Source organism: Dicentrarchus labrax, unplaced genomic scaffold (genome assembly GCF_905237075.1).
Source record: "Dicentrarchus labrax unplaced genomic scaffold, dlabrax2021, whole genome shotgun sequence".
In the NCBI taxonomy this organism is placed as follows: Eukaryota; Metazoa; Chordata; class Actinopteri; family Moronidae; genus Dicentrarchus; species Dicentrarchus labrax.
In genome coordinates, this window is record NW_026136717.1 from 13,885,774 (window position 1) to 13,912,212 (window position 26,439).

The window sequence follows — 26,439 nt, forward strand, 5'->3', positions numbered from 1 at the left end:
CAAACGCATCTATCGTGATCAGCAGTAGTTGTGCACAGCCGCTGTTTGCATTTTAACCCCCTCGTTGCTTGCTGGCCACAAAGAACTCTCGATGATTAATCAGATCCAACAACAAGACAGACTGAAAGAGACTTGGGTTTTCAATCTGTGTGCATTAAGACTGAACTCTAGATGGAGAGGATCCACTGCCCAAACAGACATGATACTGATGAGAGAGAAAACAACATTGAGACTTGTTTACAGCATTCACAAACAAAAAGTGCATTACTTTTGGAAGATGTTTTTTTTACATTTTTTTTTTTTTTTACAAATTCTTATTTGATTACCATTGTGGAAAGAAACCGCTGATTTTTCAATTTGCTGATGAGATAACGTCCCATGTGAATTAGGGGATGTTTCACAAAGTAGGATGGGAGAGTTAACTACAGAGTACAATGAAGAATTCATTATTTATAATTACCAGCCATCATCATGAGAATGAATCATATTTCTAAACCAAACTGAACCGAATCCTGCTTTGTGACAAAACCCCTGTGCACTGACAATCAAACACTACAAAACAGAAGGTTTGCTCTTTCATAAAATGCATCAACCCTTATCCTAGATCAAATGCATATGGGTCATGTTGACAATATATATTATATTTGCAGACCAAGTCTGAGGATACCCAGCTGCTGTTTTTTGCCCCGCTTAGTTCCTCTTTGGAAAGCGTTATGTAATGAGCTGCACAACAAAATGATTTACATTTTGTAAGTTATGTTTGGCTTCAGCTCACTAAATTATAACTTCTTTACTATTTTTATAATTAAGAAAAAACTCCTTGTTATATTAAATATAAAACTGTATTTACTCTAACACACCATGACCTTTAGGATGAACAGGGTTTCTGCATTTGCCTAAAATGTTCCCAAAAAACTGTGAAAAACCTGCTGAAATTGGAAACTTTTGTCCTTTTTTTTATTGCAAAAATGATCAGCTATTCAAAACTACATTACAAACTAACATTATTCTTTACTAACAAAATAACAAAAACGTTAAATTAAAAATGTCTCTTGTGTTTTGTTTTTTTATTGGTGGTGAATGTGATGTTTTGCTTGCTTATATATGGTGGGGGCGGGGGTCACATACAGTCATGTACAGATAACATTGCTGCAAAAGTAATTCACATTATCTCTTCACATAGTTTCAATCATTCCTTAACCAAGACACAGACAGATGTATCTTGTTGACAACATTTATTTAAGAAATAAGTTCACTGGTATAAAAAAAAAAAAAAAAAAAACAGTCTATAGACAAACTTCTCCAAACCTGTGATCACTGATAAAGTCATCACTGCATGTTTTTGGGTTTGGAGATGACGCCGTCAGGATAGCGCTTCTTAAATCGAGCCACAACCTCAGGATCCAAGAGATGAATTCCATCCAGCTGGTTTCCAAGAGTTACCCTACAAGAAGATGATCAGTCAGTACACGTAACGTATGTGGAACAGTTACTCTGCCTCTAAATGAAAGCATGATGGTATGTTACCAGTTGGGTTGGACGTTGTGGGGTCGACCGAAAAGCTCGATCTTTCTGGTGCCGGGCGACAGTCGCTCTATCATGCCGTAGATCTCATCCGGTTTGTGACTGGTGGAGCGGACCTGGAAGAGAGTGAAATGCAGTGAAGAGACGGAATCTGTATCATATTAGTAGAAATCATATGAAGGTAAATACAGTAAGTACAACAGGAGATAGAATAATTTACCTCGGCCACAATGACGTCGCAGTCCAGACCTCTGTTGAACCCCTGAGGGTTTCCCTTCACACCCACCTGATGAGAAACAAATCACACGATATGTTTTTAAAAATTTTTTTTAATCTGACACGACAAAGACTGAGTCTGTCCTAGCTGAGTATCTTGCTTCTAGCCGTGGGGCTTAACTACCAAGCACAAACATGCAAAAAAAGTAGAAACTCCTGAACGCAAGATTCCTGAAACTTTGAGCTCAGCAGGCTCACACATAGAGTATACGACAGAGGGAGTATAAAATGTATAAGAGGATACATAAGAGCAGTGGAAGACAAACATTACCAGACAGTGCTCCTTCCCGTGGTTCAGCCAATGGCCTGTCCTTCCTGTGCGGATGATTCTCTGGAGCTGGTTGGTTTTCACCCAAATGATTTCATCGACACGCTCGTAGCTGAGAGGAAAAAGAGAACATTTTAATTAAATAAAATGGTGTCTTTACAAAATTACGTCTTGATGGTAGTTGATGCACACAAGGAAAGACGTACCCCCAAAGACTGAGACACTCTCTGCCGAGCTCCATAGCCCTGCAAGACAAGAAGTTGGGCAGATGATGAAAATGAGCAGACAAGGACCCTGCTGTTAGTGGACTATGTATTGTTATAGGATAAATCCCACAGATTTAACTGAGTAAGCTTTAACTTTATTGGGGAAAAACGGTAATAAAATATAATAAAATACAGGTTTTCTATCAGGCTATCTCACATTTGTTTGTTGGTGTTAAGTTCAAGGACATCTTGATATTGTAGGACAACACGTCGTAGATGGATATGTGGCCTGAAAGAATCTAAACTATCCTGACGACTTCCTCAGACGATTCGGATTGTTGTAGTTACCTGCCGGTGACCCAGAGGAAGAGGAAGCCGTCATCTTGCAGAATGGGGATGTTGAGCTTTCTCATCTCATCGTCAGTCAGCGTGCCGTAGGGTAGCTCCATGTGGATGTCCCACGGAGGGTCAGCCATCACCACAGCAAATTTACCCAGGATGGACACGTCCAAGTAGCGGATATCACAGCAGATCCACTGCAAGAAAAAAAACCCACAGTCTGAATTTTATTGCCGACCAAAAATATCAACCATCTTTATCTCGCTATCCTAACCCATCTTCATTACCTGTGAGGGGAAGAGTTTGCCCACGTTGCTGTCTGCGTCCCCTTGACAGAGGCCGAGCTCTGTAGTCCCAGCCTGCGGCCCGAGCATGCTCCCCTCTGCCTCCGGAGGGCTGTCGATCTCATAGTGGACGTACTTGCAGGTGTCCATGTGGAAACACGTGTTGAGGAAGGAGCAGTCGCCGAGGCTCTCGTCCGTGTGCTTGTTGATAATGCGACTGAATGAGAGAATATGTATAACAAAAGGTAAACTTGCTGTGTAAAAAAATGTTTGTGTAATGTCATTTTAAGAGCTTCATGTCTGAATAAAAATCTAAACTAAAGCCCAAAACATAACACCTCTATTTTAACACAAAAGTTAAAATACCGGAAGGCAAATAAAAATATATTGACCCTGCACATAAGTCTTTTAAAGTTTATTAAATTGGAAATTTGTCCCAGATGAACCCTCTACCTGTAGAGCAGTGTTTCCCAACCTTTTTTTGCCCACTTAAAATATTTCATATGAAATTAAAAAGTTTAAAACATGAACAAAAGATAATGTAGCAGAATATGTTTTTATAATTTTTTAATATACATTATTCTTTCATCTTTGGACCACTGAGATTTATTTTAAAACCCGACCACCAGGTAGGTCATATGGAACCACTGCCATAGAGCATCTTTTCAGATGAGGAGAAACTCCACAAATGATATATTTTGAGACTAAAACAATAAAAAAAAACATTTCCCTTTTTCTATTTGAATAAATGAAACTGATAATGTAGCAATAAGACCTTTTTATGTTTTAAATTTAGAACTGTATTTACATTATTAGCATTAAGGAAGTCAGTGTTTTGTCAGAATATACACAAAGATAAAGTGTCTGGGACAGTAGAGAAATATATCAATACAAATTAAATTACTGTGTTCATGGAATCTATACGGATTAGGGTGTGTCTATACGTAATATATAAATAGTTTGTTTGATCTTTTCTGCTGTGGAGTGTCTGATACAAAGAGTTTATCAAGGTGGGGTGATATAAATACAAACAAGAGAAGTTTTAAAAGCGTGCTGGGGAAACCACTCACCGGAAATGTAGCTTAGTGCAAGGCTGGGGTGTGTCCCCGGAGCGCACACACTCCTCTTTGGTCCCGTGGTCGCAGAACTCTTGGACCTGAGCTCGACCGCGGGACCGGAACTTTTCCACGATGGACTGCTCCTTGGCTGTGCTGGCGTTAAGCAGCTCCAGAATCTCCCTGCTCACCTAAATAACATTCACATCAAGTATCAATAACCACGCCTCCCAACTACCCTGCTTCACTTATGTGTAGATTTAACTGGTTGCAATAATTCTGGGTGCAGTGGGAGACAAGAGGGGATACCGGCCCTCCTTCCTACCTTCTTGCTCTGCTGCTCTTTCGTGGACTGTTGGTTCAGGAGGCTCTCTATCTCCATGTCCATGTGGGATGACTGGCCTTTGCTGCTCCTGCCTTTCTTGTCAGCCCCGCTCCCGGACGCCGAAGGCCCCGCCAGCTGTGGCAGTGCTGTGTGTGAAGCCGGCGTCAGAGAGGTGAAGGAGGTGTGGGGAGGAGAGGCAGCACTCTGAAGCGAGGGCGAGAACCCCGGAGCTCTTTTGTGGTGGGTTTGATCTTCTGCTTTTCTCTTGACTCCGGGCCGTTGGGCTCCACCGCCCGACCCGATCATGGCCCATAGTTTCGTGTGGTCCACTGCTACCACGACTGAGGGGGAGGAAGTGGAAGAGGAGGAGGCGGAACTGGGCTGCCGGACTTCGATGAGCTCCTGAGCGGAGAATTTTAGCAGCAGACTCTGGATGCATCCATGACTGACGGCTGTTTCAGACTGTGAGAATTTCCAAAACAGAAATACAAAGTCGTTAATATGATATAAAACCTGCGTTACTATTTGCCACAAGCATGTGCTCAGAGAGCAAGACTCACACTGTTGAGTTCATTTGTGATGGCAAGGGAGTCCGTTGGCAAAGAAAGACTCAGATCGGAGAGATATCCCAGCAGCCTCTTCTCTAGTTCTGGGTCTGGTGGTTTTTCCGACTCTTCCTGAGGGGGCGCCGGTGCTGATGGAGCCGGGCTGTCACTCCTGGCTGTGGAAGCCTCCGTGCTGCTTCCACCGTCTGACCGAGAGGAGACAACAGGGGCGTTTAGAGGTTTTTGAACTCGACACTATCCTCCAGAATATTTAGATATCAGTTTAACAGAGTTTTCATAAACTAACAGTCTTGTTTAATACAATTCCAGGTCCCATTGGCATTTTAGACTTAAAGAATTACATGAAAACAAACATTTAAGCCTGCTGTAAACAGTATTTTATTTCAATAAAGCAACAAATTATAAACATTCAAGGACAACCATTCATTTTAAAAAGTTCTTAATAGATTGCCTCTTGTTTCCAGGACTTTCTAGGCTCACTGGAACACGGCTGAGCAACATAATTTTAATTAATGTAAAAAAAAACTACATACTAATAGTAATGAAAACATCAATCGATCTATCAAAGCACATACAGTGTAGCAGCCTCACAGCTAATTATTAGAGCTGTAACGATTAATCAATCGACAGAAAATTAACCAACAACATTTCTGATAATCGATTCCTTAGCAAAAGGGAAATAGATCAAGATCTTTAATGTTGTTGCAAGCTGAATATCTTTTGATTTTAGTTATATTTTATAGACTAAATGGTTAACCAATCAATCGAAAAAAGTAATTGATAATGTAAATCATGCCCAGTTGTAGCCCTACAAATTATAAGAGCTGAAAGGATTCATTCAGAAGTCAATCGTTGGGGGAAAAAAATCAGTCCTGATTAATCGTTTGTCATTCTTTAAGCCACAAATTCACAAATTCACAAATTCACAGGTTCCAGCTTCTCAAATGTTTCACGAACATGAATATGTGCTGGTTTTCTTTGTCCTCTGTGATAGTAAACTGGATATCTCTGTGTTTTGCACAGTTAGTCAAACAAAAACAAGCGATTTAAAAGATGAAGATCACAATTATTAGCAGTTCCCTAGAAAACAAAACAGTTAACATTTGTTCTGCAATCAGTCGCCAATTAATAATTTAACCTTCTGGCTAGTTTGGGTAAGTTTGACAGCTGCCATGTTGGAGTTATCATCCCCAACTTGTTGATAAAAGTTGGATATTTAAGACACTGTGGCCTCGAGTAACAAAACATAGCCAACTGTGGCAACTTATTGACTCATTAATTAACCAATTAATAGGTTAAATACTCCACTGATTACTCAGAGAACAACAACAATCGTTAGCCGGTGCCCCGCCGGTCCCCGCCGGTCCCAGCCGGTCCCCCCGTACCTGCGGACAGCTGTGCGGGGTCCTTCCGCCGCCGCTGCAGCCTCTCCCGCAGAGAGTCCAGCTGCTTCTTGTGCGCCTGGATGTTGCTCCATGTGTCCGACATGACGAGCCGGGTTCAACAGCAGTAGGGACGCAGACGCCGCTCACCGTGAACAGTGTGCGGACAAAAGTTCAACACGGTCCGGCTTGTTAGGAGCCAATGATGTATGGTGCGCGGCGAAAGAGCGCCGGACCGGCATCTTGGTTGAGAGATTGAAGGTTCCGGCTGATATGTGCTGTATAAACGAATTATTATGGCGGTTTTATTGTGTTGAATAGATAAATAATTAAAGTTTAATTGAGAATGTACTAAAAGTGGTATTCTGGGGACAAATAACGCCACAATAAAAGTATCTCTGTTCATTTGTGCAGCGGTTCTTTGTCGGAGTCATTTTGGATTCAGACTACTCCAACTTCCGGCGTCGCTGAAATTAAAAGCCTGTTTCCTGTGAGATGAAATCAACGACATTGGGGCTATTTTAGAAAAGAAATGACTGTTTTATGTCATCACATTAACACTAGACACTTTATTTATCATTAGTTTAGTAACGTGGTGCATTTCGCTCCGCCCCAGCGGCTGCTGCTCTTCTTCGCTTTAAGGCCGCTCTAAGCTAACGCAAAGATGGCGGAAGACGAGAAGAGCGGCGAGCCTGCGAAAGACAAAAACGAGCTGCAAATTATGAAGGTACTTCTTCTCCGTTGTCTCACACGGATAGTTAAATCCACCAAGGGTCCGAGGCTTCGTGTTTTGTTCACTTCTCATGAGTTTATTTGGTCTCAGTTTGGTCATCTCCTGAAAGACTCGTTACTATAACAACTGTCTGCAGCTGTCACTGTCACAGACCTTTCTTTCTTTCTTTCTTGGTGTTCAGCCTTTGTGGTGTGTGTGTGTTAGTGTGATATTTATGCGTTGTTTTATATGTAGGATGACCTATTTCCCCTTCAACTGTGCCACATTAAATTGGCTGCAACATAAGCATGTTGTGGTTGCGTCCATCCTAACGTTGTTTCTTGCTGAGTCACCAGTTTGCCTGGGGACTTGAATGCATCAGCAGTGGGCTCTGACTGGATGTGCTAACATGTTCTCTGAAGCCAAAATATATGTTTGTGTACCTAAACCATCCCGAAACGATAAGCTTACACAATATTATATGTCGCTGGACAAATGCAGGTGCATAGATGGTAAAAAAAATAATAATAATAATGTTTTAAATGCGTGTGTATTTTATTTTCTTAAACAACAATGGTCTATTTATTCTGTTACTTATTTGACACAGAATTAAAACAACAGAGGCTTTGGTATGAGGTCCTAAATATGGGTAAACCACCAAAATGATGGTTCCTACAATTCCCATAATGCAACTCTACTGCTTCTTTCTCAAGACCCCTCTCTTTTGTAAATGCGCACTTAGTTAAAACTCCACACTCCCAGCTTGTACACAGGCCTTCTGATTAAAAATGTAAATCTCCAAGACCAGAAGATTACGCTGACATAGTTGGGGATTATTTTCTCACTTTCTCCAGAGCTGCAGTTGTACAGTTGTTTTCAACAGACTGATTAGTACTCTTTGCAATGAGGAATTTGATCTCAAAGTGTACATTTTTAGTTAGTTTCCATTCTAATATTTCTTTTTTCAGACATGGAGCAATTGTCCTCATCTTCATAATGGTTGGTGGACTGTGGAAATATGATGGGCATAGCTGGAAGTAAATCCAGGACTCTGTTTAATCCCCGATAAAGGCTCCTGTATTTTATAATATAAGAATATTCTTATTAGTAAAACAACCGTAGCAATTAACAAGAAAAACAAGATCACAAAATTGAAGATATCACTAAATACCAATAATATGCTTGAATATTGGTGCATCTCTTATTGACCCAGTTTTTTTTTCTTCCACAGGCAGATTTAACTGTCAGAAATGGGCCTTTTGATCTATTTTTAAATCTGCTAAGAATTCACAATCTGTTTTTTTTTCTTTCTCCCTCCTTCTCCATTCCCATTACAGGAGCTTGTGGATGAACTGTATAATTTTAGAGACTGCTATTTTGAGACTCACAGTGTGGAGGAAGCTGGAAGGAAACAAAGCGATGTCGCACAGGAGATAGAAAAGACTTTGAGGAAGCTGGAGGAGAAAGAAGGTGAATGTTTATGTTTACACAACAGCGCTTTAATTAAGTGTTTTGTATTTGCAGAATGTCATTCACACCCACTTGTACCTTTGTGTTTGTGATGTCCCGCAGATCATTTTAAACACAAAGTGGAATTTCTGCTGCAGAAGGGCAGGTGTCTTAACGTAGCTCCCGACTTCAGCGCCGCAGCAGAAGAGTGCCTTTCCCGCGCTGTCAAGCTGGAGCCTGGCCTGGTCGAGGGCTGGAACACATTAGGGGAGCAGTACTGGAAAAAAGGAGACCTGATTGGTGCCAAGAACTGCTTCACTGGAGCCTTGCAACAGGTACAGTGAGGGCAGGAAGAGAGAGGGATATGTTTTCAACTCAGTGAAGCATTCTTTTCCTCGGCTTCTCACATAAAAAGCCATCTTTCAAGCACTACATTCCCTTGATATTCAGTATAAGGAATCGTGATAGTGCCCTTCTTTTAGGTGCAAGTATATCTAAAATGTTTTGTGACGTATTTGTTTTGAAGTATCTTAACATTTATGGCACTTTATGTGGAAACGTTTTTTAATTAAAACACCACGTTGTGGTTGTTTCTGTTTAAGTCACTGAGACTCCCATTTCTTTCTTCCCTCCATACAAGGTTTCAAACATTAACTCATCTGTCTTGTGCTTTATCTTTCACCTCCGTAGAGCAAGAACAAAGTGTCTCTACGTAACTTGTCTATGGTGCTGAGACAGCTGCCAGCAGTGGACAACGACGCACATAGCAAGCAGGTGATGGAGAGTGTGGACATGGCCCGACAAGCTGTCCAGCTGGATGTCACAGACGGGACATCCTGGTGTGAGTAGAGCGTCTGGTTACTACAGTTTGTTTGTATGCAGAGTTATAGCAGTGATTGTATAAATGATGTGCTGTCCTAACCTGAGTGCAAACTCAAACTGAGAGCAGAGCTGGAAGTGACCCTTCCTTCTATTTTCAAAATAAAAGCTTGGACTGCATAATTCCATCACCAGATGGAGACAAAGAGCAGCATTTGGTGGCTGTGTTACCTTAAAAATCATGTTCAAATAGCGCTCAGACCTTTTGTGCTCTGTCAAATCTTTTGTTGTCAATATACAATGCTTCAATATCTTAAAACGTTTCTGTTATTGTCTTTACAGATATCCTGGGAAATGCCTATGTGTCCCTGTTTTTTACATGTGGACAGAATCCACAGTTGTCTCAACAAGCTCTAAGTGCCTATGCACAATCTGTGAGTATTGAGCCATTAACGTGTTTGTCCATCAGCACTAGCTACACTGTTGTACTGATATTTTACTGCTTTCTTCCCCGTTTGTAGGAGAAAGTGGACAGAGCTGCCTCCTGTTACCCGGAGCTGCATTTCAACCGATCCACTCTGTTCCAGTATGAGGAAATGTTCGGGTCCGCGCTTGCCGGCTACAGCCGAGCCGCGGCACTCGACCCGGGCTGGGAGGAGCCTCCAGAGAGGGAGAAGCAGCTGCTGGAGTATCTGAGGAAAGTCACAGAACTCATACAGAACAAGGTAGGAGAAGGTGTTGCTTATTCTGGTGTAATTAATTATATTGTACTTTTGGCATCACCTCTTTTTGTTTTTTCTGTCATTGGTCTGTTTAAAAAAAAAAAAAAAAAAAAAAAAAGGTAATATAGTTGTTTTATAAAATCTAATCTTTGAGCTTGTTTGTTTACATTGTCATAAGGATGACAAAAGATTACATTTTTCACCACAAGGTGGCAGCAAAACTCAGCCATATCTGCTGTTCTGCTCCTAACCCTCAATCTGTCCCTCTGTTCAGGGGAAGGTAAAGGCGCGTCGGTTACGGACGATGCTCTCTAACCTCAGCACGTCGGCCATGGGTCCCTGCTCGTCCCCTCAGTTCCGTTCCCCGACAGGCCGTGTGGGCAGCCTGGAGCCTCGGACTCTTTCCTCCTTCACGCATGGTCACAACGCCGGGGTTGCCGCCCTGGGCAAGGTGGTGTTCAGCCTGGCCTCTGAGGGTCGCATGGCCTTGTAAGTGCAGATTATTTATTATTTGTTTGCTTCAGTGCTGGTGTGATAATGGAAAGAAAATTTGGATCTTCTTTTTTTCTGCAGTACGTTTGGCATGGTGGACAGCGAGGAGACATGTATAGTGGTGATGGTTTACAACACAGCGGACAGCTGGGGCGTCCTCATAGGAGACACTGTAGTCATTCCTGAACCGCAGGTCAAGCGGAACAGTATAACACATAAAGATGAGGTCAGTATTTCAAATACGTAGCTCCAACATGTTTTGAAAAGTCTTTTATTAAGTCTTTCTAAATGTTTGACTTTTGGATTTACTCTCTTTCTGGCAGTCGTTTGACTTCAGAAGTATACGAGTGGACTCTCCTCTGCTCCTCATTGTCAACGGCAAGAAACAAAATGTCCAAAGTCAGATTGCTGCCTCTGTTAGTTACAAGCCCCAGAGCGAATGAGCTCAACAAGAAGCAAGAGGACCAAAATTTTTTCTGGTTTTTGAAGAAGAGTTTGGATAATTAAGGAAGTTCCAAAGTTTGTGCCTGTTTTATGTGTTTTTGTATATAGAGGTCGCCCTGTTACTTTGTCTTTAGAGAGCCCGTTTGTTTATATTTATAAATGTTTCTTTTTTTGTATTATGTTGTTGTGGGGACAACTTGGAGTTCTTTTAGTAAATGAATGAACCTGTGATAATGACAATATGATGTCAGAATTGTGACATTTGTTTACCCTGAAAAAAAATTCCTTTGTCTTAAACATATTGTTTGTGTGGTGTCTTAAAACAGCAGTTTTCAAAGTGGTGGGACGTACTAGTAGTATTACATTAATTTAACAGTAGGCCTTTTTCACAGCAGCATTTGAACTTGATAGGCACATGAGACAGTAATTTGATTATTTACACCTCTTTTCCTACTGTGACATGGCAAAATGTCACAGTAGGGCTACATTGTCTGGTGTCACTCACATAGTAGAAAACCAACTGCCTTGGTTGTTTGTTATGCAGTAAAAAAAACTTCCCATTACACTCAGTATCGACGTCTGGACCTCAGTAGGTCTCCTTAAACTTCCAGTCAACAACCAGCCAGTTGCTCAGGTTTAACCCAGATTGCTGAAAATTCAACAAACCCAAGTCTTCTGCTTTGTGCAACACCACAAATCAAATTGTTTACACTGTGTATAGCGGACCACCTACTGTTATTCATTTAGCAATATATGTGTACTGTATCAGTAAAGTAAAATGTATGATTTAATTTAATTTTTTTTTACTATAAAAGTCAATGTTAAGTGCTTTGTTTTTTTGGGGGGCCTAAAACAAGTAATCCATTGTCTTTACTGAGGTTATTACACATGAATATACTTAAACGAACACACTGGAGTCCTAATTGGATTAATTGCAAACAGAGAAGTAAACAGAAGACTGTGAGGCAGGAGTCTGTAAATTAAAGAGTAAATTGTATTTACATTGTCAAAGTTCTTCTTCACACAAACGAATGCTTAAGTAGAGACCAGGACTAAAAGTTTCACTGCTAGTTTGAGTTACATTGGCCAAAAACACATTTATAGTTCAAATGACTATAAACACTATTCACTCAGGGCAAACACGCCAACTAAATTAACACTAAAACAACACAACAATTTCTTAACATATATAAATAAATGTAGTCAAGTTAGTGTTTTAACAGTCACTATGACACCTGGTTCCCGGTCTCAGTGCTTCTTGATGAAGGGCTGGCCTCTCTCCCTGGTGGGGGAGCTGAACTGGAAGAAGGTCTTGGCTCCATCAGCCTCAAGGCAGGAGAAGAATCTGCTGTCCCCATCGTAGCCCATGGAGAGGAACTGAGGGCTTCTCTGGGGAGTCGCCTGCCGAGCCATCCCTGGGTGACATGTAGGGGGTTGTCGGATGTCTCTCATTGTTATACGGAGTAAAATTCCCTTACATAGACAATCAGCTCATTACACCTACTGTTCTTCCTTGATGACCGCTTCTTCTTGACAAAACACCTACAGCTGTGTCTTCCTTTGTGTCATTCAACATTATTCTCTGTGCTTCCTTCCTATTCTCATTAATCACTGTGGGTACAACTAATTTAATAAAACTCTCAGACAGAAAAACACATTAATCTTTTCTCGTTTGTACTGAATAGAACTTAAACTGCTTATTAAAGGTTAATGCTTTTTAATGAGAAGCTGCTATTCTCCAACACCAGCAGCCCTGCGGATCTCCTGTCACCATCAGTGTGTTATATAACAGTTTACTTCTTTCTTGGCAAACATACTGTTTTGTACTGCAACTAATGATTACTTCCATTATCGATTAATCTGTGGCCTCATTAATCAATGTATCGATTTGTCATTTAGTCGACAGAATGTCAGATAATTGTGAAAAAATGTACATTACAGCGATATGTGGCGATGACCAACAGTCCAAAATCCAAAGGTACTTAACTTACAGTACCTAGCAAATATTTGACATTTCTGCTTAATAAATAACTTAAACTATTAACTGATTATTAAAAATCGTTGGTGAAAAACTTGAACTTTAAACCTTTTGTTTATTAATGGTCTCGGGACTAATGTTTTTCACATTTGAATCATATATTATTTAATAAACAGGACAGGTATTGAATGATTAAATATAAATAAATAATAAATATGAAAATCTTCCTACCCATTTTCAAACCGATAATAATTGATAACAGGGAACAATTATGTATGTAATACTTACTACTCGTTATTTTCCTTTTATGGTTTCAAACACTGTCAAAAAGTTGGTGTATAAAGAAGGATGGCATTTGTGGCCTGATGATTCATAAACTCCAACAATCTACATCTCTCATTGTGAAATCCATATGAAAGGTATATTAAAGAGTGTGACCTTTAAAGCGGTAAAGCCTTTCATTTCAACCTGTTGCTCTTACCGGTGTTGAAGTCGTGATGTCCTGGTTGTGGCAGCGTGTCCCCGACACCCACCACCATGTTGCGCAGCCTCAGAGAATCGTACAACCCCTGTAGTTTCTGGTACTGCCTGTTCCTCTCCATCAGCCTCTCGGACACCTCGCTGTACTTCCTTTTATACTCCTCCATCACCTGAAGGAAACAATTTATTTCCATATATTGATATAAACTCAGGTCTTTAATGTTCTACCTCAAGCCCTAACCTGAATCACCATGTGTGCCTAAAAGATAAGATTTCAAAGAGAGTACAGATAAAATTTTACATACTTACTGTAGATATCTGAGGTTAACAGCTTCTATTTCTATTTCTTCATCACATACAGTCAAGAAAGAGGGAGAGATAGTGACCATGGACCTGCTCCTCTGTCGCCCCCCCCAGGGCCCTTTGTACAATCTTATCTCAAGTGTAACACATTATAGTACAGCAACGGTATTTCTTAGCAGGTCAGAGGGTATGCCTAAGCTATTTATACCCAAAGTGGACAAACCAAGTCATTTTGGTATTTGGAAACAATCTTATGCTCATTAATCTGCACTTGAGTTTAAGAATTGTGGTTTACTTTCTTCAGGGAGGCGATTTCCCCCCTCATGCCAGTGAGCTCCAGTTCTCTGGACTGGTTCTGCTGGGTCAACACCTTCTCCATCTGCTTCAGCTGTGCCTCTGCCCGTGACAGACTGTACTCTTGATACATATGCTCCTGGTGGACCTGTTTACAAAGATATCGACAAGCTGGGTGTTTTGTGGGAAAAGAGAAGACAACCAGATTGACACAGACAGCACACTATGTTCATATACATACAGACAGGAATGATATTTGACCTGATAGCTCCAGAAGGCCAAAGCACGGGCACTGATGTCCAAAACTATGTCCGGTCGCAGACCAGCCAGCACCATGGCTTTGTACTCCTCAGAGGGTGACAGCTCCGTCCTCACAATGTCCAGCTTCCCAGACAGGGCAGAGGAGCAGGCCGGGCAGATGGCGGGGGAGCGGCTGAACTCACCGGACCCGTGCTGATCACAGAAAACATGTGAGCAAGCTGTGACCCAGGCGAAGCCGCTCAGCTTGGTCCGACACTTTGAGAAGTTACAAAGTAGTGTGTCGTCGCAGATAGACATGGTTGTGACTGTGGAAAGTACAGTAATGTTTCAGTAATGGGTCTATACAGCAATCACTTTGAGTTTGAAACTCTATCAAGGCAAATAAAAAGCTATTTGACCAAGAGGCTTTTAAATTAGCATTTCTTTTGGACATAACATTTTCAGAGGTTTCAAGAAACCTGTGTGGGGAATTTGGGGATTTTAAATCAGGTTTGGCATTCAAAATTGTAATATTTTTGTATTTTATGAATTTTCCTATTTAATTCATTGAAAGAGTTTCATTGTCAGACATCATAAAGGCAACATTTTGACTCCCAATCTTATCAAAGAAACCATTAGAAACTTATTGACAAACTGCCTTTCACTCCTCTTTAATACTAAAACTGAGAGCTGGACACATTTAACTTCTATTGTTGTTAACTTTCAACAACTTTTGGATAAGGAAAACACAAACATTGAAGGTTTTATTTTCTGTAAGTGTTAACTAGTTAAGATACTTTAGTTAGTAAACTCACATCTAATAATAATAATAATAATAATAATAATAATAATAATGCTCTATTGTGTTTACTGGCAGCCAATTAGGTAATATTATAGCCTAATTTGTAGCTACCTCCTCTAACTTTGAGAACAATTTCATGTAACTTATTGTATAATTGTAGCCTCTAAACTTTATCAAAGAGATATATATATATAAATATAATATAATATATAAATATAAATATTACTAAATAGTAGTTAGGCTAGTTAAGTATCTTAAGTTTAGGTTAGCTACATAACTAGCTCAATGCTACATCAACTGCCATTAAAGATTAGCATTAGCAGGCTAGCACCTAAACTGTCTTTCTTTCTGTTCAATAGTTGATTTAGAAATACACAACTGTGACTTTTCCCTTCAACTATAAACTGTTAAGCTTATACCGCAACCGTAAGGGAACAATGCCGTTACTTCTCCCGGTAATTCCGGTAGATACACGCAACCTACCGGTTAGTCTGCCCGCTCCGCCGGTGGCAGCAGATGACGCTTGTTGAATGCTGTAATCTGATTGGTTGACTGCAGCTCCGAATCTCACCGGTGTAATCTCAAAACTTTAACTTTAAATATATAAATAAAAAAACAACCTACGACATGTCTTAAAATCTCAAAATGTATGTTGCCTATTGTGTAAGGAATAAGAAATATAGTTAATATATTTTTTCTTCATATCTGCATAGTGAGTATTTTTATATTTACAACTACCTGAAACTAATACATCATAAATTCGCTATTTTTACTGACTGGAGTATTTTATTTTTGTGCTAGTGCTACTCACTTTATAAGAACTTCTTCCACTAAAAATATGACACTTAAAGCAACTTGGCCTTTTGACTTTACATGTTCTGTTTACACTTGCGCAGCCCTATCTGTAACCCTTTAGATAAACATGGCAGCTATCCCCCCCCAAAATCAAATAATGCCCTTCTTTTTTCTTACACAGCCTCTGAGTGGATTTATGTATAATGTGAGACACCTACTTAAATATGGCCCCCCCACCCCCCTTTTACTCCTCCACCTCCTCCCACTTTTTCTCTCTCTCTCTCTCTCTCTCTCTTTTATCCATTTCTCCACGTGGTACAGGAGTAAAGGCGGGGGGTGAAAGAGGGGCATTGTGCTGTGCAGCAGTGGATCCGGGGGTTCATAGTGAGAGAGGGGAGATGCTCACTCAACTGTGTCCAGCACGCCATTGTCAAAGATTCCCATCTATTCTCTGCCTTTTAAATAGAGCTCCAGTGTAAGATGCTTTTTTTGGGGGGTGGGTGGGGGTATTATGCGCTTTGGTGATAACACACGAAATACATGCATGCATGTGGAATGGCTGTGTGGCCCCACTTGCACACAACAGCCACTCACTGCACCACTGTGGATAATTGGCCCTATGGAAATCAAAGGGTAGAAATATCGCCTGTTCACTCCTCATCAGGCACAATAATACCACTGGGAAGACGGATTTTTGACTCTGGAAAACCACCTGCCAGCCACTTATTATGGCTATGATTTCATTATTTATCCACCTTGCTGAGAACTACACACTAGGCGCAGTACACTAGGGGGGGTCATAAACAGATGACACCTAATTGATGAGTCACCGGACTTCTTTTAGACATGTTATTGTATCTTAATTTGACCCATGATGATTTAATTTCCCTCCATGAAAGATTAAACGTTTATCTTTAGCAATGGGTTAAAGCCAATTCTAGCAGCCTATTTAAATTTGTTTTTTAGGCTTCCAACGGCTTTGACACCTAATTGTCATGTTTTATTGAAAGTTTATAGCTGCTGGGTGAGTGTGTAAAGAAAAAATAAAGCTGTGGAGAAAGAGAAAGAGAGAACCAGGGAGGCTGTGTGTTACACGCCATTGAAATGCAAATATCATTGAAGAACAAGGAGTGGTTCTGTGTGTGTGTATAGTGTGTGTGTGTGTGTGTGTGTGTGTGTGTGTGTGTGTGCTCCCTGTATGTGCATGCAGCGGGGCAGCAGTGGGAGAGGAGGGGCGCAAATTGGACAAGTTTTTTGGGGGAGAAGAGACTTTAGAAAACAGCCACACACACGCACTCGCGGCAGCTTCCTATGACACGGTGCAGACCTGCGGATTTCCAAACACCTATGTCCTATTTTTTGACACTCTTCCAAACAAAAAAACACGCTCCTTTTTGCATTTAGAGGTGATCTTACACATTGCCTTTGAAATTTCCTTTTAATCTCAGGACTTTGCGGGATTTTGCGCGACTTTTGAACTTTGGATGCTTGGATGGTTTCAGGAGCGCTTCCAAGTGCGCAAAAACGTGCCTAGTGCCATTCAACCGACTGATGCCCCCCTCTCCGTCTGACTCGCCGTGAATCATGTCACGCCGGAAGCAGAAGCGACCCCAGCATCTCGTTAACGCGGATCCGGGGGGCCCAAGGCTGCTATCTCACGGTGAGAAAACATCTTTACGAGTGTGCATGCGTTTTTTTTTTTGTCATTTCTTTTAAGATGGCAACCATTCTGCATCCCTAATGGTGCTCATTCACTCTGAGAGTCTTACAATCTTCAGATGACTTAACAAAAGCAAACACTTTGGGTTTAGATTTATGTGAATTGTGTATTTATTCCGTGGTTTCTCGATGATTGCTGTCATTTTCACACGTTTATTTACGCATGGCCACATTCCAACAAACGCACCTGATTTAAGAGACAAAAAAAAAAAGTTTAAGATCTAAGTTTGTCAACTAAAGAAACCCCTCCTGCTTTGTCATTCACTGTAATGGGCCCCACTAAATGGAGGCCTTAGGCACTTTGGTCGGGGCCAATAAACTTGTCTCTGTGAAGTGAATAGAGTAGGATTAACTAACATACATCTGTGGCCATTTTCATGTGCTGTTCGTCCTCTAGGAAACCAACAGGCTGCTCAGGGCTGACTGCTGGAGGTCTTTGATTAGTATAGAGCACTCTCTTATTTGTTAACAATAAGGTGCATGGGTGGGGGGAAGGGAAGGCAGTGTTTTTGGTAAAGATTAATCTTCCACCCTTCTATTCTCTTCTTCTTTTGCGCTCCGTCCATGCTTTTCTCTCTTATGCACCCCACTTCCCCCATTTTCCACCTTCTCAATACTTCCCTCCCCTTTTCTTTCTCCCTCTTTCTCTCCCCCCCAGCTCTATTGACTGTATACCCCTACACACTTGGGGGAGGGGGGGGGCTCAGATAGATGAGAAAAAAAGATTCAGGAGGGGATAGAGACATTGCTCTCACACTTGTTCTGTGTTGCAATGGGTTACATCTTCAAGTGCATGCACCCGAGGCTCTGCAGGTAAACTTCCACAAATGAAAGTGGAAGTTTAGCCTGGGAGTTATTTTAGTGTTTCCTGCAGGTTCAGGTTTGTTTATAAGTCACTGGGAAGGAATTTCACAGAGGTACAGTCTTTCATGCCATCACTATATCACTCCAGGAGGGAATAGTTAGTTTGTCTCTCCATTGTTGTTACCCTCCCCCTTCTTTTTCTTTTTACTCTTTCTCACTCTGTGCTCAAGATTCTGAAAGAATTTGACCCCTGAGCAGCAGAGGTCAGATTAGTTGACCAATCAGAGTGTCTGGACAGTGCCCAGAACCCTTAGCGTGGCCTGACCCTTGACCTCCACTGTGACGTAAGGGGGGAAGGGTGAATAGGGAGATGAAAGACGTAACTGCTGTAGGGAGGGGGTAGGTTAAGAGGGGTTATGGGTTGTCTTGGTGATGCCCATTGTCCTCTAAAATGTGTTGCCATAGCAGCAAGGTGGTCTGTAAGCTTTTTTGTGTGTGCAAGATGTTTGAGGAGTTTTGCTCCGGAGAGCACAGATTGAGACAAGACATTACAAAGACTCATAGACTGCCGAGTTTCTTTCACTTGTTTATTTTTTTTGTTCAAGGCCATTTCTTAGCAGGCATTTACTTTTGAAGTCGTAATAGGATCTTTTGGTATGCACACACATTTGCAAACAAAACTTGTGAACAATAACTAAATAAACACTCTTTTTCAAAACTGAAGAAAGTTGTAATGAATTTACATACAATATCTGGGCTCATATACGAGATTGCATAATAATGCAAACAAGTAAATAAAGTTTTTAAAAAGTTCTTATTCTCCTTTTTTCTGTCAATTTCCAGATGACCACCTGGGCATGAAGTCACCGTCCACATCTCTTGGCTCAGAAGTGACCTCATCAGGGTCCTCCTCCTCGTCCCCCACCTCTCTCCAAGATTGCCAGCCGCCTTTGGCCCCTCGCCCATCCCCTGGTGGGCTCCACGCGCCCTCCTTGCCCAGCGAGAGCTCGCCTCCTCCTCACTGGCCCAGCCACATTGCCCCCTTCACCACCTCCCTCCCCAACACCCATTCTTCCCTCTCCCCAGACTTTCCTCATCCCTCACTGTCGTCCCAGGCTCACTCACCTCCTCCCCTGGGTCAAACCTCAGGTTCCCACAGCCTGTCCCACCAAGGAAACTCTCATTCCACAATGACATCCCCGCCAATGGGCAGCTCAGCCACCACCACTACCTCCTCCTCCTCTTCCTCCTCCTCCTCTTCTCAGTGTGTGCAGCCTCACCGTGACAGCTCCAGTCCAGGTCAGCAGCAGGCCTCCAGCTCTCCAGGGCAGCAGGGACAGATCCAGGTGCCGCCGACCCTGGCAGTACTACTAGAGGAGCTCAGGGTTTTACAGCAGAGGCAAATCCACCAGATGCAGATAACAGAGGAGATCTGTAGGCATGTTCTAAGGCTTGGTGGGGCTGTCTTTGGCCATGATAATAACACACAGGCTATCGGTTCTGACACCAACCAGAAATCTACAGGAGCAGCATCTTTATCACCAACACACCCCTCCACGGCCACGCCAGTAACCACAGCCTCATCACTTTTGACTGGCCTTCCGTCTTCCCTCTTCCCCCAACCTGTCTCCAAATCAGGTGCTTCACATGTTAATGGCAGCAGAGCTCCATCTTCCTCTACCTCTTCCTCTTTATCTTCCTCATCTATTTCATCCTCTATTAGCTCCTCTGTTGCCTCCCTACACCCTTTGTCCTTGTCATTGGGTCTACCACCGCGCTACCTCAATGAGAAATCATCCAACACCTCCTCATTTGGTCATAACAATGGTATCAGTTTCGTGACTCCTCCCCTTCCTACCGTCAGCCATTCCCAGGATCTCCAGCCCAGTTCCTCTCTGGGCTCCGCCTCCTCAGCAGGACGCCCTCAGCATGTGTGCCGTTTCTGTGGGAAGGTGTTGAGCAGTGATTCATCTCTCCAGATCCATCTTAGGTCACATACAGGTGAGAGGCCCTACCAGTGTCCAGTCTGCTTGAGCCGCTTTACAACCAGAGGGAACCTAAAGGCCCACTTCCTGCGACACAGAGAGCAGAACCCAGAGCTGTCCCTTTCCCTGTTGCCCCCAGCACTGTCGGAGCAAATGCAGAGTACCCCTGCTCCTAGTGCCATCCAGAGAAGAAGAAAACGGCGGGCTGATGACGACGAGCCGTTTAATGCAGTAAAAGGAAGCATTCCTGGGATGACAGAGAACATGGCTTTAGGATTCCTGTCTGGGGCATCCACTCGGGCCTCTCCTTCCTCTCTACCTCTGCCTCCCTCAGTGGACATGGCGTTGCTGTCCACAGCCCATTCACTGCTACAGCTGAACAGAGCCTCAGCTGCAGCTGCTGCCAGCGCATCCAGCACTGTACTGCCTTCTTCCTCTTCATCCTCGTCTTCCTCCTCCATGGGCAGCCAGTTCAAAGGAGTAAAGCAACAGCGATTTGATGAAAACACACCTCCTCACTCTGGCCTCCATTCAACCTCCCCATACTCTCAACTGGCCCACCTCCCTAAGATTCTCTTCCCTGGAGGCACCTCCCCTCACCACCTTGCACTTCTCCGGGCCCCAGGCCACCCATCCACCTCCCACCTCACTTCGCCTCATCAGCTTCCCTTCCCTTTTCCACCTTTCCCCAAACCATCAACCTCCTCCCCCTCTTCTTCCTCTCCCACCACCTCTACCCAGACCTCAGACACCTCCAAGTTGCAGCGCTTGGTACAGAAGCTTGAAAAGCAGCCACATGGAGGTGCCTCTTCTTCCTCCTCACAAACCTCTGCTGAAGCAAATGGGGACACACATGGCCATGATTTGACCACCACCTCCAGTGCCTATCGCAGGGAAATGTTGGCTGCTCTCGGCCTGAGCCCAAGTGCAAATGCTACTGGACTAATGACCAGCCAGGGAGTCTCAGGTTCTGGCGCTAACACAGCTACCGCTTCTCTGCCTACTGGCCAGGCTGCTAATCAGTGTGGAGTGTGTCTGCGTGTCCTCAGTTGCCCCAGAGCTCTGCGTTTGCACCAGGCCACACATCTGGGAGAGCGCCCGTTCCCTTGTAAGCTGTGTGGTCGTTCCTTCTCCACCAAGGGAAGCCTTAGGGCCCACCTGGCCACTCACCGTGCAAGACCAGCCAACTCTCGTGCCTTGAACTCCTGCCCGTTGTGCCCACGCAAGTTCACCAATGCCTTGGTTCTTCAGCATCATATCCGCTTGCATCTAGGAGGGCAAATACCACCTGACGAAGATATGCCTACTGAAGATGGTGCAGAGACACAGAATGCCATCTTTGATGATGGCAAGAATGACTCCATAGACTCCCCATCTAAAGCCCAACAACTCCTTCCTCTGGCCTTAACAACAAGCTCCAAATCTACAAAGGATGCTCTCAACTCAGGGTCCACTTCTAAGCAATCCACAGCTGCTGATGCTACATCTGTGAAGACGGAGGAATCCGAGGGCTCAACACCCAGTGTTAGCCCACCCCTGACCCGTAATCCCCCACCAGTGGGAGCTGAGGACCCCCTGCGTCTGGGAGACAACTCCCTAGCTGGTGGTAGCCCCATGAACTCTGAGGAGGAGACCCATGCTGACCTGGGCAGCACCAGTCCTTTCAAAGCACCCTTAGCTAGTTCTCTTTCAGCTGTAGTGAATGGAGACGAAGAGGCAGATGACACCCCTCTTTCCCTCTGTGTTTCAAAGCCTGGAGTAGAAAATGATATGTTGCATAAAGAGGTTAATAATGATGAAACCTGTTCCACAGACAAACCCACCACAAGTCCTGATTCTAACCCCAAACCACCAGCTGCAAATCCCTTACCTGCACTCACCCCACCTGCCAGCCCCAAAGCTATCCCTGAAGCAGATGAGGCACATGACAATGTGCCACAGGAGGCAGAAGATAAAGATGCTGCCCAAAGCAAAGGCAAGAGTGAGACTCCCACACTGAGAGAGCCTTTGCCAGTGTTGGATCAAGAGCCGGAGAAGGACGCTCCAGTGGAGGAGGGTGTCCCAGAAAAGCCTTCAGAGGACCCAGAGCCCTCTGTCCCAGCACCAGCACTGCCCACCCAGCCTCCTCGCCCAGACAAACCATACAGCTGCTCCCAGTGTGGAAAGGCATATGCCAGCCGTAGCGGACTTAAGGTAAGGGTTGAAGATGTTGTGGACACTGTTTAAAAGTCAAGTATTTTGATGTTGTAATATGAAAATATTTAGGAAGTAATACTTGGACTGGACTTGTGAGTAAATTACAAATGTGTTGTGTTTCCCATCGACAGGGCCATATGAAAACTCACCCTGGATCACTGACCAATACCCCCTCCAAGGCTCAAACCAATGAAAATGACATTGTGGAGGATCGCAGTTCACACTCAGCCAATAAGAACCCAGGACAGCAAGAAGAAAAGCAGGGATTGGCTAAATCCCCTGAGAAAGATGACAGCACAGATCCTCTACCAATCAGTGTTGTTCCTAGTGTGGCGGACGAGTCTATGGACACTTCTGTGTAGAAGAGTTAGTATCATTAAATGGCTGCAGTCAGCCTTTAAAGGGTCCTGACAAGGGAATGTATTTTTTTAATAGAATGACTTGTTTCGTAGAGTTATTAATTCTAATTCACGTTTACCTTTTGCATTAGGCAGATAGAGCTAGTTTGTATTGTAGTTACATTGTGGTAACATTACAAGAGATTTGTGAATGTAGTAATTTAGCCATGTATTTTTGTATTTCAAAGACCACAGTGAGGCCTTATCGTACACACTTCATAGCATTGTCACAATGAGAATTAATTGTTTGCGCTTTTTTTGCTGACACCTATCTCAGCACATACTGTATAAGCTGATTTGAATAAGAGGAAGGTCCAGAAGTTCCAGAAGATGAACTCCATACCAAAACAGGCCAAATTATTAATGGCCAATGTTTGTAAATATGAGCTGCAGTTACATTTTATGCCTTTTTATTGTTCTTTTATTCTTCCTTCCTTTTTTTTAATGCCATGCTGCTGAAAGCATGTTTCTGATGTGCTGAGTTGCACTGTGAGTTGCACTGTGTCTTGTGCTGCCGAAACATCTACTTAAATAAACACATGTTAGCAATGACGATAACCATGATGATGTTGATAATAATGATGACGATGATTGTGTTAGATTATCAGTACTTTTTTGTGAACAGTCCTTGTACTTATAGCTGTAAACTTGGCAAATTACCTTAATTACCCTCAAATTGATGATTGTAAATGTTTTTTCTTGCTGTTGATGATATCTTCAGGTTCAAATCGACAACAAGGATGAGCTCTGTCCGTTATAACCCCCCCGCCCTCCTTTATCTTTCATTCCCCCCCTCTTCCCCCTGCTCTCCTCTCTCAAAGCACTTGAGAGTTTTCTGCTCCTGCAGAATTTGTCTACACTCACTGCATTCCTGCTTAGCCCAGTTTTAGTATTTGTATGCTTTGCTTTACCATTTGTAAACCCTTTTTTGTAGCAATGACAAAATATGTTCCCATGCTTCCCATGTGTTGTATAAAAGATAAATAAAACAATGGCGATGTGAAGAGGAGACCTGTTTGTTGCTTGTCTGTGTTTTTTCAAGACTAAGGGGGGGTTTGTATTTTTTGTCTGGGTTCAGTTTAAGCCTGCATCTCTGTGAATTCATTTATCTGCTTAAGTATTCTGTTTGCATGGCTTTTACTCTGTGTGCGCCTGCATGTACGCTGTTGGTCAGTTTTCACTTGTTTGTTCCAGCTCTCTGTGTGTCTGGATCGGGGGGTCCTTTGTCTGGGGCGCTGGGCTAGCTGTCTCCTAATTCTGCCTTTTTTTGCCCTCAGTGTCTTTTAATATGTTTCAGTTCCCCAGTACCGTGCGTGTGTGTGTGTGCGTATGTATGTGTGAAAAGGATAATCAGACCCTGTATGAGTGTGATTGAGGGTGCAGCTGTAGAGGCCGCCACCTCCCTCCCTCCTCCCCACTGCCTTGCCCTCCCCTCTCTGTGTCATACGCTCTTTCATACGCACTCTCTTTCATTTTCTCTTTCATTTCTCTCCCTCACTCTTTCTGCTCACCCCCTCACCCCTGTACTCCCCCCTCCTCTTCCCACCCCGTGTAATGAGCTGACACACAGGAAGCTCTAATCCTCACACAATGCTACCCCTCTTCCCCCCAGAGTGACTGGGAGCGGGACAGGGGGCAACAGGGACCAACCTGGCCCAGCTGTCCCCAAAATGGCCGCCTTTAATCCCTCCAGTTTTTAGCCTACAGGGGCTCCTGAAACCATGACAACCGGTAACCAAGGAAAAGAATGCTCAGGGCAGGGAGCGGGACAAAAGAAGTGAAAGGAGCCATGTGTGAGAAGTTTGTCCACATGCGTTCGTGGGCGACAAGGGACATGTCTCAATCAAAAAAAAAAAAGAAAGACGAAGAAGAAAGAAAAGTCGTTTTAATAGTTTTCAGTTTAAGAAAGACCCAGGGAGTGGCAGTGAATACAACAGTCCACAGGTGTGATGGTGATGGTTGCAGGCTTTAATCGCATGTAACACATTTCTCACTCATCAATGAGCATCAATCATCTTCAGCAGGAAGGACAAAAGTTTTCGAAGTGTTAAAGGTCATGTAATATGCATATTTGGTCTACAATTTAAAAAGAATCAACAGTTATTTGGGAGACAAAGACGTGGTTTAGCCCACAATGACCATTAATTAAGGTGATTTTGGTAATTACAGCTGCCATTTAGGTACAATGTAACTCCACCCCTAGACCAGCAATAGACAAAGAAGTGTCATGTTAATTGTAGTCTATTTTTCCCACAATTTGCCTATTAGATACTTTTTTAAATATGTGTTTATAAAGCAAAATCAGTAAAACATACAAATGGGTGTATCGGAAAACCCTAACTTTAGTCCCCCTATTTAGCATTCATAAGCAGCATAGAAATATTTAATAAATAAGCTTTATAACACTTTACAATGTAGTGTTTATTAATGTATTTGTCAACAACTATAAATCTTCCTGTGGGCACCCATTAGTGGTAACTGCTGTATGAACAGATAATTAATTACAATGTAGTAAAATACAAAAAAAAAGTGTAATGCTACTCATTGTGTCTTCATAAGAGACATTAGTAACTTATAAACCTATAAACGTCCTCATTTTTTGGGTACAACTACATTATAGTATGTTATAATATATATATTTGTATACCGCTTAAAATGCTAATGAAGTCTTTCAATTTGCTTTAGGTGATCTTTAAAAACATTGTTATTTTGTTTTCTTAATAAGTCCAAAAAATGTATTGAGTCTGGTGGGACAAACCAGACTTTCCTATTATGAGTTTTAAAGGGACACACAAATATCTCAACAAAAGTAACACTCATCTCAACATTATTCTGCTTGTTAATAATAGCATTTGTTTACTGTTTTATTTATCAGTCAATCTGTGTGTGTGCTATAACTCTTATTGTGATGTCCATGTATTGTTGTCAGGTCTCTCTTATAAAAGCCAGCTTGATCTCAATGAAACTTCTTGAGTAAATAAAACTAGACTAAACTAAAACTACACGTTTAATCCAATTTGACCACATTGTAGGGATGTTACATCACCCTCAGTGGGTGCTTAAAAAAGGCCTGCTAGAGTCAGAATAAACTCCACTTGAGAGACACACTCTTTGTCCTTCAGTATTGTTTAAATCCACAAGAGGGAGCTATGGTCCATAGTTTGGCTCATCCATCAAACAATTAAAATTTGACTGCACATATATAATAGGCCTATATATAATATTCAGTTTGCATTATTTTTCACTTTATTTTATCATTATTATTGTTTATCCTGCACAAAAATAATAAACATTTAATTTAATCTTAATGTATTCTAGGCCTATTAGTAGTATCAACATTTTGTTACTTTATAAATGTTTTGGTTATAGAGAGATATATTAAACTTCTGCAAGCAAGTTCGCATTTTATGAAGATATATAAATTTACCCACACGTCTAGTTAGCCACTCATACATTTTTAGACCCTATTAAAAATAACAGTGGACCCAAAGTGTGTCTTTGGTACCTAAAGTGAGTTTACAACCCGCATTTTATATTTATTATGATATATATTAATATATATCAATATATATATATTCCTAA

At 42.3% G+C, this 26,439-nt stretch overlaps 4 protein-coding genes across 4 annotated transcripts; 2 read left to right on the plus strand and 2 right to left on the minus strand.

The window, feature by feature from the left end:
- Positions 1 to 930: 930 nt before the first annotated feature.
- Positions 931 to 6,583, minus strand: mettl3 (methyltransferase like 3). Its single transcript, XM_051428880.1, has 11 exons — positions 6,229 to 6,583; positions 4,838 to 5,028; positions 4,278 to 4,739; positions 3,968 to 4,143; positions 2,901 to 3,114; positions 2,623 to 2,810; positions 2,275 to 2,313; positions 2,072 to 2,180; positions 1,745 to 1,810; positions 1,528 to 1,640; positions 931 to 1,444 (listed from the first exon to the last, which is right to left on the minus strand). The coding sequence occupies exons 1-11, from the start codon at positions 6,329 to 6,331 to the stop codon at positions 1,330 to 1,332; spliced, it is 1,776 nt and encodes a 591-aa protein (XP_051284840.1). The 5' UTR covers positions 6,332 to 6,583; the 3' UTR covers positions 931 to 1,329.
- A 123-nt stretch (positions 6,584 to 6,706) lies between these two features.
- ttc5 (tetratricopeptide repeat domain 5) lies at positions 6,707 to 12,518 on the plus strand. The gene is made up of 9 exons (XM_051428881.1): positions 6,707 to 6,952; positions 8,275 to 8,407; positions 8,510 to 8,721; positions 9,077 to 9,227; positions 9,548 to 9,639; positions 9,727 to 9,930; positions 10,202 to 10,416; positions 10,501 to 10,645; positions 10,743 to 12,518. Exons 1-9 carry the CDS (start codon positions 6,890 to 6,892, stop codon positions 10,860 to 10,862), a joined length of 1,335 nt encoding a protein of 444 aa, XP_051284841.1. The 5' UTR covers positions 6,707 to 6,889; the 3' UTR covers positions 10,863 to 12,518.
- On the minus strand, positions 11,838 to 15,487 carry LOC127379380 (E3 ubiquitin-protein ligase CCNB1IP1). Its single transcript, XM_051428882.1, has 5 exons — positions 15,444 to 15,487; positions 14,180 to 14,484; positions 13,920 to 14,066; positions 13,323 to 13,491; positions 11,838 to 12,278 (listed from the first exon to the last, which is right to left on the minus strand). Exons 2-5 carry the CDS (start codon positions 14,474 to 14,476, stop codon positions 12,112 to 12,114), a joined length of 780 nt encoding a protein of 259 aa, XP_051284842.1. The 5' UTR covers positions 14,477 to 14,484; positions 15,444 to 15,487; the 3' UTR covers positions 11,838 to 12,111.
- Positions 15,488 to 17,007: 1,520 nt separating this feature from the next.
- Positions 17,008 to 23,866, plus strand: si:ch211-212k18.5 (sal-like protein 4). The gene is made up of 3 exons (XM_051428632.1): positions 17,008 to 17,415; positions 19,122 to 22,456; positions 22,591 to 23,866. The coding sequence occupies exons 1-3, from the start codon at positions 17,340 to 17,342 to the stop codon at positions 22,819 to 22,821; spliced, it is 3,642 nt and encodes a 1,213-aa protein (XP_051284592.1). The 5' UTR covers positions 17,008 to 17,339; the 3' UTR covers positions 22,822 to 23,866.
- The last annotated feature ends 2,573 nt before the right edge of the window (positions 23,867 to 26,439 follow it).